This window comes from Bombus impatiens, unplaced genomic scaffold (assembly GCF_000188095.3).
Source record: "Bombus impatiens unplaced genomic scaffold, BIMP_2.2 scf_0237, whole genome shotgun sequence".
In the NCBI taxonomy this organism is placed as follows: domain Eukaryota; kingdom Metazoa; phylum Arthropoda; class Insecta; order Hymenoptera; family Apidae; genus Bombus; species Bombus impatiens.
The window spans coordinates 105232-121119 of record NT_176656.1 but is presented as its reverse complement, the minus strand read 5'-3'; the positions used below and the strand labels follow the sequence as shown (position 1 = coordinate 121119).

General features: G+C 40.7%; 4 protein-coding genes across 12 annotated transcripts in view; 1 reads left to right on the top strand and 3 right to left on the bottom strand.

Annotated features, from left to right (window-relative positions):
- Window positions 1-1747: 1747 nt before the first annotated feature.
- Window positions 1748-7955, bottom strand: LOC100746334 (centrosomal protein of 162 kDa). 4 transcript variants are annotated; one of them, XM_012384167.3, is made up of 6 exons: window positions 7204-7955; window positions 6712-6999; window positions 6533-6632; window positions 2911-6446; window positions 2457-2618; window positions 1748-2373 (listed from the first exon to the last, which is right to left on the bottom strand). In XM_012384167.3, the coding sequence occupies exons 1-6, from the start codon at window positions 7240-7242 to the stop codon at window positions 2149-2151; spliced, it is 4350 nt and encodes a 1449-aa protein (XP_012239590.1). In that variant the 5' UTR covers window positions 7243-7955; the 3' UTR covers window positions 1748-2148. The 4 variants fall into 4 exon arrangements, with proteins under 4 accessions (XP_012239590.1, XP_012239593.1, XP_012239592.1 ...); XM_012384170.3 differs by having other exon boundaries at window positions 2478-2618; XM_012384169.3 differs by having other exon boundaries at window positions 2923-6446.
- Window positions 7956-8106: 151 nt separating this feature from the next.
- Window positions 8107-11364, bottom strand: LOC100746215. Of its 2 annotated transcripts, none has more exons than XM_003488502.4 (2): window positions 11110-11364; window positions 8107-10114 (listed from the first exon to the last, which is right to left on the bottom strand). In XM_003488502.4, exons 1-2 carry the CDS (start codon window positions 11230-11232, stop codon window positions 8573-8575), a joined length of 1665 nt encoding a protein of 554 aa, XP_003488550.1. In that variant the 5' UTR covers window positions 11233-11364; the 3' UTR covers window positions 8107-8572. The 2 variants fall into 2 exon arrangements, with proteins under 2 accessions (XP_003488550.1, XP_012239572.1); XM_012384149.3 differs by having other exon boundaries at window positions 11042-11250.
- A 467-nt stretch (window positions 11365-11831) lies between these two features.
- LOC100746093 (pre-mRNA-splicing factor Syf2) lies at window positions 11832-13091 on the top strand. Its single transcript, XM_003488501.4, has 4 exons — window positions 11832-11989; window positions 12101-12241; window positions 12329-12624; window positions 12694-13091. Exons 1-4 carry the CDS (start codon window positions 11900-11902, stop codon window positions 12857-12859), a joined length of 693 nt encoding a protein of 230 aa, XP_003488549.1. The 5' UTR covers window positions 11832-11899; the 3' UTR covers window positions 12860-13091.
- Window positions 12884-15888, bottom strand: part of LOC100745732 (TGF-beta-activated kinase 1 and MAP3K7-binding protein 3) — an 11897-nt gene continuing 8892 nt past the window's right edge. Inside the window, exons 5-12 of one of the 5 annotated variants that reach the window (XR_004461486.1) lie at window positions 15803-15888; window positions 15383-15601; window positions 14598-14749; window positions 14407-14500; window positions 14060-14323; window positions 13493-13536; window positions 13334-13390; window positions 12884-13228 (exon numbers count right to left, since the gene is read on the bottom strand). Coding sequence is in view for 3 of the 5 variants with exons in the window: in XM_033320111.1 (XP_033176002.1) it covers window positions 13203-13228; window positions 13334-13390; window positions 14060-14323; window positions 14407-14500; window positions 14598-14749; window positions 15383-15601; window positions 15803-15888 (898 nt within the window). In the remaining 2 variants the exon portion in view is untranslated. Of the gene's footprint in view, window positions 13229-13333; window positions 13391-13492; window positions 14324-14406; window positions 14501-14597; window positions 14750-15382; window positions 15602-15802 lie in introns of all 5 variants that reach the window. The other 4 variants (XM_033320111.1, XM_033320113.1, XM_033320112.1 and 1 more) reach the window with 4 other exon arrangements.

The following is a 15888-nucleotide window of genomic DNA, read 5'->3' as shown; positions in this document are numbered from 1 at the left end:
CTCGTTCTCGAAGCCAATCGATCCAAGATTCAACCGTTGTTCGAAGAAGAGACCGATCTCAACAACGGATTTCCAGCATCCCCGCCAATACACGTTCCTTAACGGTACGAGAGAAGAGTCAAGCACGCGGCGATGATTTCATGCCCAGGATGAAGATTTTAGGCACCACGGACTTCCTAAAACAACGAAACTCCGTGAATTACACGTTTACGTTTGAAATTATCCGTCAGGCACTCGCAATTGGACTTTGTACGATGTACGGATTATCCATTTTCTACGGGAAACGCTCTTTCATTAGGTAAGCAAATACCGTATGTGTATCGTTTGTATCGGTAGCCTAATTAAAACAGAAATATATATTAATGATATTAATAGAATACGACCGTTTGTTACAGAAACTTGGTGAGACAGGGACCGCAATTTACTATATGGTAGACTCTTATCCTAAGGAAAAACAACGATCCGCTACTTCCAAGACCTGCTTTTAGTCATTGTTCTAGTGTAATTTTTCCTTCCACTATACTATGTACTTAACTCTACTTGCTATGTACTTAACGAGAAAACTGTATATTGGTGTACAGCTGATAAAAGTAACCTGCGTAGAGACAGAAATTTGTCGCATGTATTTAAAAAGATATATTTTATCTGAATAAACTGTTCAAACGAAAGTCAAACATCGTGTACTCGCTATGAATATTTTCCTGAAACGACTCTCCCATCGCACATCGCACACATACCGTACAGTAGCACAAGCATACATCGTACTAAACAAAATGTTAAGTTAAAAAGTAAAAATATCAAGTAGAGAAAAGTCAAAGAGAAGAGAAGTGATTTATTAAAGAGTCATAATCTCATGGTTTGTACATTACGGCTTAGAAGTAATTATAAAAAAATTCAGTGATTTTCACATTATATTTCACATAATATCCAGTCTTGAAGAAGTAACCGTAGTACTCAGTGTAATTATAACAATTTGATAAAAACAGGTACAAAACAGACAAAAGCAAACAATTGTATTCTACGATCATCCTGTAACAAACTCGTTTAACATCGTTACGTCTAGGACACGTCGAATTTGTGCGATATGCGTGTGCTTAGTTAGTCGCGAGAGCATAGAGTGTCAACTGTGATTGCTAAAACGTTTAATGAATATTTCTAAAGTGTATATAAATATACGTACTATACAAGTGGACGACTCGATTATAGATGGATTCGTTGATGGCGAAGAACGAGTGTGAATATAAATAGGAAATAAATACAATTATTCGAACGATTCAATACGACGCTTGGCATATCCTGAAAAAGCTTCGTGTAAAAAATTAACTTCTATGCGACTTTGGAAGAGATCTCTTGTTTTCCCAAGACGTTTCCCCTATGTTTATATGGTCTATCTATTCGAATTCCAGAACGACGACAAGTAGAAGGCTAAAGCTAGTTCCCAATTGGAAGCAGTCACAGGTTCTTTTCTTTCCTCGACGATCGTTACTACCTACGTTATTAGATAAATAAAAAGTCTGCTTTTAGTAAATATAGATCAAAATATCTCTATGTTCTCATTTGATATTTCACTATTAGTTTTATTACTCCGACTGTGGACGTTGTCCATGCGTAATACACGCACAATGGCAAGAAGGAACGTCGACGAGAAGTTACGATAAAACTGTAACTTCGTTATTTGTCCGTCTCTCTTTTTTCCTTCCTTCCTTCCTTCCTTCCTTCCTTCCTTCCTTCCTTCCTTTCCTTTTCGTTTTTCTTCCTCTAACTTTGGCAGTGATCGCAGTCGATCATTACGCGCGAGCTTCCCCAGGATCGATATGATTTCACTAAATATCCGTATCTTGTGACGCAAGAATAACTAAATATATCGCAGACGCGATCACGAACAACTGATCGTGTCGCGTTCCTGGCAAGGTCGATAAAAAAAAGCACCGACCAAACCTTTTTGGCTGTACTTTCGCTCACATATGTATAAAGTGCCTAACAACGTGATAGCTTCTCCTAACAGATACCTATGATTCGTTTCAGTACAGATACGAACGTACGAATTATCACAATGCCCGATATCGAATCGAGAAATTGCAATCCGTCGATTTCTCGATATTTCATCAGCACCACTTTACACGCATATCTAATCTAGTTCATCTAGAATCAATGAACATTGGCGATCTCTTGAAGCATTCCAAGAATATGGTCAAGCTCTTGTCGGAAATAGCACAATTGTCGATTTTTACCCTTCTCGTTTTTACAGTCTTTGCACTGGGTTCTATTCCTTAGCAAATCGCGCACTAAACTCTGCAACGTCATCTCGCGGCTTTCGTGTCGTTGTTGGAGAATCGTTATCTTATCCTGCAACAGCTGCAGCTGTTCTGTACTCTGAAACAGAGGGTGCAGAGGGATTAGATCGCAAAGAGACGCATAAAACGAATGCTGTGCAACGCTTATCTCTTATTACATACCGGTGTTGATAAGTACTTCACTTTTTCATTCAACGTTTTCACTTTAGTCTCCAAATGCTGCCGTTCAGCCTTCAGAACAATCACCTGTTCCTCGTAGTCTCTAAGCTTCTCAATTTCCTGCTTCAAGTGAGATATCTCGGCCACTTGACTATTTATCTGGCCCTGTTAACAGAAACAGAGCTTTTATCGATCAAATTGATCGCAGAAAGGTGACAAGAGTACTACGTGCAAACGCTTTATCATGCCGATCTAATAACGGGTAGACTACGCAGACTTTTACGCATTTATCGCAAGCTAAAAAATACACACGACGAACATGGTACGCGAAAATGTGTAAAATCCGAAACAAGATGCCTCTAATGTTTAGTAGGCGAATCTTCCATCGACGAATATTCGCACTCTACTAATAAATAAACGAGAAAGCGAAATAAACACTGCACGTAATACTACGAACCTGTAACTTTACCACTTTAGAATCTCCGAATTTCATGCTATACTCCTTCAACAAAGCGGCCATCTCGCGTTCATGTTCCTCTTGCAAGAGATTCAGATCGTGAAGCCGTTTGTTCTTCAAAGCCATGAAATCCTTGTTCATCTTGCTTAGTTCCTCTTTCAGAATATCATTCTCATCGGCCAATCTCTTCACCAGATTACTATCTCCGTTCTCGGTGTACTGCATCGGATCGTAAAGCTTTTGTACGCAAGCGGACAATCGTTGAGCGTTTGTGTCAGACACGTGGCCATTTTGGTAGACGTTCGAATTCTGATCGTTCCCTTCGATACACCTCAAAGTCAGCAATTTGGAATCCGACGATACCATGCCGCGATTCCTCTCAAAGTTCATAGTCTTCACGGATCTCCTATCGTTCAACAACTTCTCTCTCTCCTTCTGCAGTCTCGCGTTCGTCTTTTGTAAATCTTGCAATTCTTTCGTCAGCTTCGAAATCGTCTTATCTTTGTTCGCGAGTTCCAGTTTCAATCCACGTATCGTGGCCATCAGATAAGCGTCCTCTTTGGAATTCTGACATTTCAAACTACCTTTCGCAGAAGATTTTGCAATGTCTTTCTTCCCTACATCTTCCTTGTCGAACGAGCCTGCCCTCTCCTCCTTCCTAATAGTCTCCACACTCTTGTTCTCTACAGGTTTCGATACAGTCTGCGTAAACATATCATTGCATATCTTACGATTCTTCGCGTTAGCCTCCAACAGTTTGCCGTCCAATTCCATTACTTGACTAGCATACTTCTCCCTCATATCCGAGAACTTCCTCTGGAATTCCACCATTTTCTCTTGAGCTAAATCATCTTTCGCTTTAACTTCATTTTCCAGGCTCGCGATCCTATCTTCTAACAGCTTAACCTTCTCGGCGCCGACCTTTTCCTGTTCAGAATTCGCGGTCAATATCAGAGCAGATACCGAATCAGGATTCTTCCTCTTAAGTATCCTCTCCATCTCACGAACTTGTCTGTTCAAGTCCGTGATCTTTTTACTATCGAGAATCACTTGGTCCTTCAGTTTCTGCGTTAACTGTTTCTCACGTTCCACGTGACTCTTAGATATTTGCAGTTTCTCCAGCAAATTACCTTCCTTCACCCTTAATTCTAACAATTCTTTCTCCAACGGCAGAACGTTTTGTTGCATCTTGTCGAACTCTTGCTTCGCTATTCGTAATTGTTCCGTTTTAGAGCTTAGTTTTACCGTCAAGTCCTCCACTTGCTTCTTCAATTGCAGCTCTGCCGTGGTCATTGCTTGTAATCGATCCGTGATAAAGTCATTCTTCGTTCTCAACTGTTCCTTAAACATCTCCAATTCGTCGTTCAAAAGACTATTCTGTTGAATCAGATCTTCGTTTTTCAAGGCGTAGTCTGCGTTCTTATCTCGCAGCTGGGAGACTTCGAGATTCAGTTTCAGAGTCTCTTCCTCGAGATCCTTAACTCTATCCGCAAGTTCCTGTATCTTACCAGATTCTAATGCTGTACTCTTTTGCTTTTGCAGCTGTTTCATTTCTTCTTGCATTTCCTTCGTACCTTGCATCAACTTTTTGTTTTCCGTTTCGTAAGCCCGAATTAAATCCTCTTGCCTCTCTAGTTCCTTTTCCAGAAGCATGATCTTCGTCTCTTTCTTTGGCTGTGATTCTGAACGTTTCTCGTTTAACGAAAGCTCGTCTACCTTCGCCTTTAGAACCATGTTCTGCTTCTTTAACGCGAACAGTTCTTCCTCGAACGATACGCGCATACTGTCCATTTGATTCTTGTGCATTTTCGCTTCTGACTCCAGCTGCTGTTTCAAAAGACCGTTCTTATGCCTTTCTTCGCGACATAATAATTCCCAATTTGTTTTTGTTACATGTTGCTTCGTGTCACCGCCGGCCATCGTCTTTGTCTGACTGTCCGGCGATTTAGTAGCTTGGTACGATTTGTACGTGGAAGACAAAGTGAGATTGGAACCAGTCTTGACGGAATTTTTCTTTGGCTTTAAAGTTATGGCCTTGGTCTTGGGCGGAATTTTCGTGATCGGTTTAACCGTAGGCTGCAATTTTGGCTTCAACGTTGGCGATCGTCTGATCAAGGCGTTGCTAGGTTTCTTCGCTGCATCCGAAGGTTTGCTTACTCTTAAATTTTCTACAGAACTTCTAAATGACAATGGCTTACAAATCTGGTCGTAACTCTTACACTTGGAAAACTTTAATTCTTTCTTTTGCGTTTTATTACTCGACGCGCTAAACGGATGAGTGGCTTTGCGTTCTACACTGCTACGTTCGCAACTTGGAACATTAACGTTAAATTTAATCTCGGAACTTGAGATCGTTTTATGTACGGCTGCTTTCGATTCGTCCGTGGGTTCTTTGCTTTGTTGCGTTGTATCTTCCGTCGACTTTTCCGCTAATAACTTCGGGATTGCATCGGCGAATAATTCTAATCTCGGTGTCAGATCAACGGTATATAGTTCTTCCTTAGAATTCAACACTTTTTTGTCGTCCTTTGTCACAGCTACGTTTCTAGAAGATACTTGATCCGTTCTCTCAGATACTTCCTCACATTCATTCTTACCGCTATTGTTAACGTTCTCAGATTGTTTTTGTTCACCACTATGGTCGCTCGTGTCCGTTCCGATAATTTCATTTGTCCGAGGTAGTTCCTTCTCCAATATATCGGAAATTTCCTTCTCGGGAAATTCAGGACTTTTGTCATTCGTGGTTTCCCCATCCAAAATACATAATTTTCCGTCTGTAGGCTTCGAATTGAACTGCTTTGATTCTTGTTCCTTTTTATTAGACTGTCCTTGCAAGAGTTTCAAAAAATGGGAAAAATCTTCCTGTCCAAAACTTGAACTACCCGACATACCACCCTCCGCTTTTTCCTTCGACTTTCTCAGCAAATCTTCAAAAAAATCCTTATCTACGTCCGTTATTTCTTTTTGCAAGTTATCCTTATCCGACTCCAGTTTTCTTGTACTTTTTAATTCTTCCGACTTGGAATGTCTTTCAATAGGATCGTCTAAATCAGAACTGCTCGACACCTCTACCTTCTGCTCTTCAAATTTTCTTCTCTGAAGTTCTAAAGATTTCGGAGCTTTCAGACCATTCAAATTTTCGTATATAACCTCAAATCCAGGACTACCGTCTCTCTTCTTTTCATTCTTTGGACTCTTTTTGATTTTCTCAGTCTCTTTGTGCACCTCCTCCTCTATTAGTTGAAATATATCAGCCTCTAATTGTCTAACCCTGCTAAAGCTTTCTATATCTTCCGGAATATTCTCAGGTACTAAAGTATCAGATTTTGATCCGCTTTTAGACAGACTATTACTGTTTTTTCTTACGAGTTTCTCAGCCTCCTCTAATAATTCTTCCACCGATTTCTCCTCCTCTGTAAGATTTTTGGCAGAGTTTTGGCGAGACTTTGAACGATCCGTAGCTGAATTAGGACTAAGAGCCCCAGCTATCTTACTCATTTCTTCTAAAATACTACCTATATCCTCGTCGGTTGCATCTGCACGAAACAAAGAAAATTCTAATTCAGCTGCGCCAAGAAACTTGTACAAAACTTCCACCATCCTTTCGGCTTTCGATACTTACTTTCAAAATCAGAGGGATATTTATCGAACGCAGCAGAAGCCAGAATGTCGCACAAAGTATCATCCCTGTCTTTCATCTCGACTTCGCTCTTATGCATAGCCTATGCAGAATAAAGGAACAAATTATAGATAAATACATCTTATTGGTTACTTAAATATGTATTCTACAATCGATACGACAACCGTAATTACCTTGCACATCTTCTCCTTTTCAAGAAATTCTTTCATCGAGGAACTAACATCCGGTGAAGGGGATGGAGATTGCTTCGTTTTCACATCTATTGGAACAGCGCGTGAAATATCCAGCCAAGTATCTGGCTTCTTCAACCACCATTTCTCCTCTTCGTGCTTATCTTCCGGCTCTGATCTTTTAACAACCACCTTAGGTTTTTCCTTTATTCTAATTGAATTTTCACCTACGCTAAGGCTAATAGACGTACCCAGAGTATCATCTTCGGTCGAGATCAACTGTTGATGAATTAAAAATGCATACGATCTTAATTAATGCAAATAGACACAAAACTTGACGTATTTCAATCTCTTAGTTCGAATATATTACATTAACCAGCACGAATTTACCGATAAATCATCGAAAAACGACTAAACCGTAAAACGTCTTTTGGAAAGTAAAATAGGTTAACATAACTACAGAGAAGTATTCTAAACACTTACATCCTCATAACGAGGGGACTTTTGAGGGTTCGAAGACATTCGGATTTTTCACTAATAACACCTCCGAAGAATGTAATCCAAATAATAAATCATCTTTTCGAAGTCGTTTGACACTTGGCGTACTTTTTGTTTGTTTGATAATTTTAACTCGCTCGATGGTCGTCTCGTAGCGACCTCACCTATCCAATAACGTAAAGTACTTTTTAAATTTCAAAACGTCAGAGAGAGAGAGAGAGAGAGAGGATAAATATGCAACGGTTATACAATGAAATAAATAGTTAAAGGAGATAACAGGGTAGCAATTAGTAGGAAAATACGTTTTACTGCTCTCTATTTAGAATTTATTTCTTTTTTATTGTTGTGCAACGATTGCAACTTTTTAATCGTTAAAATTGTTAGACAGTTGTAGAGAACATTTCCTATTTAATAAAGAATTCTGTACAAAGGGATGACGAGTGCATTTAATATCCAATAACAATGAATAATAGAATCAAAGTTTAATAACATTTTTAATGTAGAAAGCGTTAAACATTATCCACGATTATTCCGCGCAAATCCAACAATCATCGTTCTTCATAACAGTACCAACAGTATCACGTTGTCGATCGTAACGCAAATAACATATTCGTTTATGTTCGTTCGTACATATTCGTTCGATCGATGTTAACGATTACGAAAACTGGCATTTATTACACTATAAGAGCAAGACGTGAAATAAAAAAAGAGATGAGTTAATTACATACAAGATGAATACAAACCTAACATCTTTTCAACTATATATCACAATTTCGTGTATATGAATATCTAACATCTGTTAAAATATATGTGTGTGTGTGTGTGTGTGTATATATATATATATATATATATTCTATATGAAATATCGATCATATATGATATATTCTATATGAAAAGATATACATATATGATATATTCTATATGAAAAGATATACATATATACACATAATATATCATCTTATTTTAAAATACGAAGGCGATCCGTGAATCCTTTATCTACATAAATTCTTAAGCGTACATCGCAACATTGCCTTACATTACTTTTTCCCTATCAACAATCGACCATTATTTATACTGTATACATTTTCGCTCGTAAAAATAGTATTACAATATCAACGTATCGATAGCGTGTGCTCAAAATAATTTCATAGGTACATGTTCTTCCCTAGAAGATTAAAAAAAAAAAAAAGTATGCATATACTTTGTATGTATGTATGTATGTATGATTAATTATCAACAAAATCTATGTAATCATGGCCGTATTGGTACGAATACGAGTAACGCGACTGACTGCTCGAGGCTTAAAAAATAAAAATTTACGCGATGTCACGTTACCGGCGATTTCGTAAAATGATCAATGTCCATAGCACACGTGCAGTTTGAATAATTCTTTGTTAGCGAAACTCGTGTTACATTCGTCGCAGTAGTGCTTGATATCTAGCACTTTCATCGCGGCGGACATTTTGCTTGTGACACTACCTCCGATTGCCTTCATTAAAGCTTTACCAGATGTTTTATTTCTGTGCATAAAATTTCGAAAACTTCTTCGCAATTTCTTAATCGACACATTCGTGCTATCGGGTTTTCGTATCTTACCATTTCTCAGACAAACGTCTTGACTTCTCAAATATCTCGTCGAATAATTTATCCCTCCGATCCGATGCAAACCGACTTTCCCCGACTTGAATTTATCCTTGGATAGATTTCGCAATGGGTTCCAATTTGCTATACTAAAATTATCGGTATGCTGCGCACGGTTCACTCGTGCATCGCAATTAACTCTATCGTTTCGTACGTTTACATTGTAATTGTTAGGCAGTGCGTCGATCTCATCGGTTAGGGATAACATAGCGGCCGATACCGATCCGTCCAGCACCAGATCCTCGAGATCTGACAGCTGTTCCGTCTTTATATCCGACTTTACTTTGTTTCGCATTTGTTTCGACATCTTTTTCAACGGTAATTTTAATTTGCTTGCGATATTCCGAACTTTCGTCTTATCCGCTCCATGTCGATCACTTTGCGATCTTTGGTTCTTATTCGCGGATCTAGAATATTTCCGTATTGGTTCTCTATAATCAATGGTCCCTTTTCTCGGTCTTAAGACGCGTCCTTCGAAATCGAATTTCTCTATCTTAATCTGCGACACATCGAATTTTGTCTCCACGATCGTTGACCCATTCTCATCGTTCAATGACGAGCAAGTGGAAAGCTTTTTCCTAATTCCCGCGTAATCTACAGAACCTTTTCTAGGCCTCAAATTACGAACTATCGCGTCTTTCGAAGTTTCTTTCTTCCCGCTACTATATTTATCCGTCGATGGGTTGAAATTCGAAAAAGTAGTTCTTCGCGAATCTTTAACCTCGTTGACAAGCTTAACTATATTCGATCGTTCCTTGAGTGCTCGATGCGTCGACAAATTCCCCTGCTGGACAGCTGGCGATACGTTAGCGCAACCGTCGTTGTCCTGCCTCATGGCGTTTATTCTACTACATCTCGATATTTCGTTGCCATAGTTCGTAGGTACAGTTTGATTACTTTGGTCCGCTTTATCACAGTAACAACCGCAACGTGTGTACGAAGTATACGTTATAGGATCTGGAATATTATCGGATCGGACACTGTTCACCGGATAAGTTACCGAACTCATCGAATTTATGTACTCGTTATCGTCGTACAGGTCGTAATCCGGTGGCTCTACTTTGATCTTGATGTTTTCTATGTGCACCATCGGCACACCGACACTCTCCTTCGAGTCCTCCTTTCGCATCCATGATAACTGATTCTTCAAACCCGCGTCTGTCTTCAGACAGTCCATGTAGAATTTGTGAAACTCCTCTAGCTTGTAACTGCACCGATGACACATGTGCTTCGGCAACAGGTCCATTTCGTGCACCTGCAGGATACACAGCCGATGCGAATGCCAGTGTTTGTTAAGTTCACGTGGTCGCTTATAGGATACGAGGTGGGGACACACTACACGTGCTCTACGAATACGCGGACGAAGTTAAAGGGCGAGAAATTCAAGGGATCCACGTTCCACTCTTTACGATATAAAATCATAAAAACGTTTTGCACGAAGTAAAAATGGCAAAAAAACTGTATAACATTGTTGGAACGAAACGTAAGACAACATTTTTAAACGTGATTAGTTGCGTTTTCTATCGAAAAAAAGAAAACAGGTTATATAATAAAAGAATATTTCGATCCCAACAACGCGTGTACGGTATCTTTCTTTCTATTTACGCAATAATATTCCCGTTAATATCGTTGGAATACGAGTTACACGTATTTATACGAAGTTCTAAACATATATTATATTTAATTCTCTGAAATTATCACGTACTCTTCTAACTAACAGCAGAAGCTAATAGAGACGAAACTCTAAAGCAATGTTCGTTTCCACGACCGAATATTCCCTATTTTCCGTATCTAAGAGAAATTCTACTTCGAAATAGTTGGCTTTAAACTCGCGATTTTATCGATAATAACGAGTTAAAAGAAACGATTACGATTTAAAGTTATGCAATACGTTAAAAGTGTTTATGAGGCTCATTGGCGCGAAGTAACAATAACCTCACTTTTAGTATCATAAATACAACCAATAAACCTATTTACGGAAAAGTTTCAACTTTTGGATCACAAAACGCGATCCAACCAGCTACAAAGATACGTGGAAAAATACGCGGATCTGGTACACGAATGAATTTTTATTAAAAGGAAACATCGTTGCGTTTTGATAATAGATTTTGTGGCAAAAAGGTGGTTTAGGAGGGGGCGTGAATGATGTCAGGAAAGAGCAGCCAAGTACATACATACTTACACGGTACACGTGAAATTCATAACGAAACGATACGAATGTAGAAGGGAGAAGAGTGATATGACACGTACCATGATCGGGAGAATGGCGTTGATTTTCTTCACGTGGTTCTCATTCTTGTCAAAAATATTAATCGAGATACCGGATTGCTTGCCGCAAAGGCGGCAGACGCGACTAGATTCGAGGGTCTCCATAACGGTATAGGGAGAATTAATTTGTCCGGGAGAATGTCGTGAGTGGCGAGTGAGGAGCCGCGTGCGTGTCTCTTCTATCCTTGTCGTGATCGCCTCAAGGAGAGCTTTCGCGGCACCCTGTGACCGCGCTTCGCGGGTAATCCCCAAAAGCCCCGCAGAGCGCGAACTTTCTTCTGCGGCCCAACCGCCGCCAGCGTACAATTCTGCGTCACGTTTCACCGTCGGGGTTCGCGCAAACGCGAACCTTCACAAGTGCTGCTAACTCGACGACAAGTTGTGATCGACCGGTACCGCCTCTCAAAACCTTCTACCGGCGGACGAAAAATCACCTGACTTCTGCCTCGACGCCTGTCACCACGGTATCACCGCGCTCCTAGGATTGAACGACAGGATCCGTTTATTGCTCTCTCTCTCCGCTCGCTCCACAGAGCAGATCAATTTCAATCGATCCACCACCCACAGAAGTCGGGCAAACGGAGTTCGCCTTTTTCGTCGACGAATCGTAGCTTACTGACATCTGTCGCGGCTTTCGGTATACACGTATTACACGGGGCACGACCTACGTGTCGGTAACGTCGCACCACCAAACTGCGTTCTAACCTTTCGACGAGCGCGATCCACAACGAATTACTTGTTGGCAATTGTCGGAGTTGATTCGAGGCTCAGGATGGATAACGAGAATGCGAACAACGAGAAATCATTGGCGGAGAAACATGCCGAGAGAATGAAACGCTTGCGGGAACTGCACGTGAAAAGGGTCGGTAAAAGAACAGAGTAATTCCACCTTAACCTGTAATTTCAATTTGTCTCTTCGTTGTTTTCGAACGTAGCCGTTTCCTTTCATTCTTACGGAATGTTGATTTCGTAGAACGAGGCCAGACAGCAAAATCACAAAGAAGTTATAGAGGAAGATAAAAGGAGCAAGCTTCCTTCGAACTGGGAATCGCGTAAAAGACAAGCCGAATGGATCGTACAGGACGAAGCTGCGAGAAAAGCTGCTCAAGAGAAGGTAATCTATAAAAAAAAAACAATTTTTACAGGGTGTACGTTACAGGGTGTGTCAATATCAAATTTATACGTATGGTGCGTTTTATAGGGAGAAGACTACGAGAGAACGAAATTACTTCACATCGATGCGACAGAGGCAGAACGTATAGCAAGAAAGAAAAAAAACAGAAAGAATCCAGATCCAGGTTTTTCAGACTACGAACAAGCAGCTATTCGGCAGTACAACAGGCTGGTAAAAAATATCAAACCAAACATGGATTCGTACGACGAGGCTAAAGAAAAATTAGGCCCGGCCTTCTACGGTGATAGGAACACTATATTACACGGTCTTCACGAAGATAAGAAAGAAGCTGTTGACAAAATGGTGGAAGACTTGGAGAAACAGTTAGTATTTAGCAGCCTAATGTTTATTACATCGTCGGTGCATCGTCATTCTCCTGTCTCTGTTTTCAGGATCGCGAAGAGAGAGAGGTATAGTAGAAGAAGAATGCACAATGACGACGCTGATATCGATTACATCAACGAACGCAATGCTAAATTCAACCAGAAATTAGAGAGGTTCTATGGGGAATATACGCGCGAAACGAAACTAAACTTGGAACGGGGTACAGCTATATAATAAGTGAATATCGTGCTAAAGGACTTACTACAAATATCTTGTATTTTAAATAGTATTTCAAAACTCATACAAATAGAAGTCAGACTACTGATAAGTCGTTGATTATTTAGTAATCAGAAGTGAGAATGGTACATTTTGCGGTACGTTGTATTCCAATCTTACACCTGAATCCATTGTTATCAAAAATCGAGTTATACACCGATCTCTTGAATAGACGAAAAATTGAAGTCAATCGAGTTATTTAAATTTCTGGTTCTCCTTTCCCGATCTGTTGGCTGCTACTTTTTATTTAACTTAAATAATGATTTTATATACAGTTTTCACGTTTCTAACGCAGTTCACATCATACCACCCAACTATGCACTATCCCTGAAAAGAAGCATACATTTTTTATATCACACACAGTCTGATATCTTTAGTCTCGTAGTAGAAATCGCATCCGAGAAAGATAAAAACGAAGGGAAATATACTCACGGCTCGGAGAGAAGTTGTGATGATGTGTAACTCGTATATGAATATCTTGAGTTTCGCCTACAAATCGTACATTATACATTTATGACTGGTATTTATCTACGGATAATCTTTTTCTCGCAACATAATTTTACTTAACGTTTAAAGATATTAGTTACTTACCAATTTACGGTTACCGACCCGTCGAAACGATTAAACAGATTAAACTATTAATAATTAGGGAAAAATGACACTGTAACATATGCTAAATTAGACATGCCTCTGGTTAAGATCAATTCGAATTTTTGATTCGATTGAGTTTATTTAAACAAAAAAAAAAAAAAAGAAGAGAAAAGAAGAAGGAAGAGGATAGCACACGTCCATGCGTTACGTTTAAGTGCGTCGGATAGTCACGTTTTATTGATGTCGCATCAATGGTTGCGGTGGTCGTAAAACAATTTTCTCGCTCACGAGCAAATATTTTACAATAAGAAACGCCATCTCTTGTAAGACATTCGATCACAGCGAAGTATAGAGGACCGTACGTATCCGGTATTTCGCAAAATATCATTGTTCGAAACAAATTCGTCAATTCACAAAAATGTCATAGCAAAAAAAGGACATGCTGTTAAGGTACTGGATTTTATTTTCCCATAGGTGCTGGAGGTGGCGGCGGCGGAGGTGACGAATCGATGTTCAAGCGTGTTAACGAGGCCGTAAGGTCGTCTATCGATTTTCCAGAAGTCGTACCTGTGTTTCCGTGATCCAACAGCCTCGGCATGTCGCACTGTTCGCATTTATTCATCAATGGATGATTGTCGAAGGTGCACATTCTACAGACCCAAGAAGGTCCGTCTCGTTCATCTCTATCAACGTTGTTACCGCTCGATTCCGGTTGCCAGGCGGGTGGCTGACTCGGCAGAGGCGGTGGGTCGGCGCTGACAGATCTCGATGGTAGGGGCTGACCCGTGTAAATACGCTGATAAAACTTTTCGTTCGTTTCGCCCAAAGGTACTGTGAAAACGAACGAAAGAAGTGAATTTCGTGCGAGGAAGAGCGAGGAAGGGAAATCGTTTACTAGCAATAAAATTATTTACCTCTTGGGTCAGACCACTGATCTACCTCATCCGCAAGTCTGTCGCATTCAACTTGTAGCTGATAGATCTCGCTCCTCAATTTTTTTTTCAGTTCCTGCAAAGTGGTCGTTAGATAACGTGATTTTATTTACGTTGGGCACGTTATAATGGCACGTTATAATGAACGAGCGAATGCCCGACACAGGGCATACCTGAGGAGGCATCGAAGAATCAAAGGGCCTCGTGAGGGACTGCAATTCTTTCTTCATAGCTTCGAGTCGTCCTTTCTCGGCTCTCAATTCCCTGGCGAGTCTATCTTTTCTTGCTAACTGCTCGGCGACCAATTCCCTTTGATGCTCCGCCACTGCGTTCCAACAATCGAGTAATTAATTGATCGTATCGGATAAGAGATAAATAGATGTAATCGGTAGATGGAATAGAAGTTGTTCGATTTAAGAACTTTTTACGATTTAACAAGTTTGTTAGTGGATTCTCGAGTAGTTTAACAAACGTACGGTTATACGCGTTGTTAACCAAGCACGAGATGCATCGGTACAAATTAGCCTCGACTCGATCCCTGTCGACATATCATTTCACCGCGTGCGAACGATCAAATGGTAAAGACGAAATGCGAATCGTAGCGTTCGGGAAACGCGTCGACATGGAGGCGAGGCTGCTCGTGAGAGGGAATAGCGGATCAGGTGGTCCACGTAGAGTAACCGCAAGCGTGGCTATGTATAGACGGAGCGTGGGGTCAGGAATGCGTAAATATCGTTCTCAGTGTTACATGCGTGGGCGTAGCATGTGCGACGGAGTGGTTTTCGCAGGTAAATATACGTGTACGCGATTCCTATAATACGAGAATTGGGAAAACAAAGCGAGAGCCGCCTTTATGGTATCGGTAGCGAGTACGTATATGGCGAAAAATAAAAATAGCCGGGCTGAAAGGTTATTTTCAAGGCTCGGCAAGAAACGTAGCCACGGCGGCGGACTTCACCTTGATTCAACGGCGATCGGTTCTGATCGGAATTGGCCGGTATTCGTTCGCCAATGGGACTGGAGGGCGGCGAGGTCGTGGTCGGTCCTGACGGTGTTGTCGGAAGGCTAATGGAGGGGGCGATGTTCGTCGTGGATGGTACAGAAGGTGTGGTTGGGGCGCTCATTGTCGTCGTGGGCCTCGGTAACTGACTAGGTGGTCCTGCTGGAAGACCTGCAACTTTCACACTTTAGTCAGACGATCCGATCTCTCTGATCGTTCGCCTCGAGCCAAGGTCACAATTGTTGCACAGTCTGAAAACTCAGGCGACGGTTGCACGTACGACAGATGTGAAACAGTTGGAAGCATAGAGAGCATAGAGAGCATAGAGAAATACAGAAATACAGAAATACAGAAATACAGAAATACAGAAATACAGACCTGGTGGTCTCTGAGGACCGGTTTGTACCGGCGGTATCAAGCTGTTGGGTCTGATAGGGCCCATCGGAGGTCTGATTCTCGCAGCC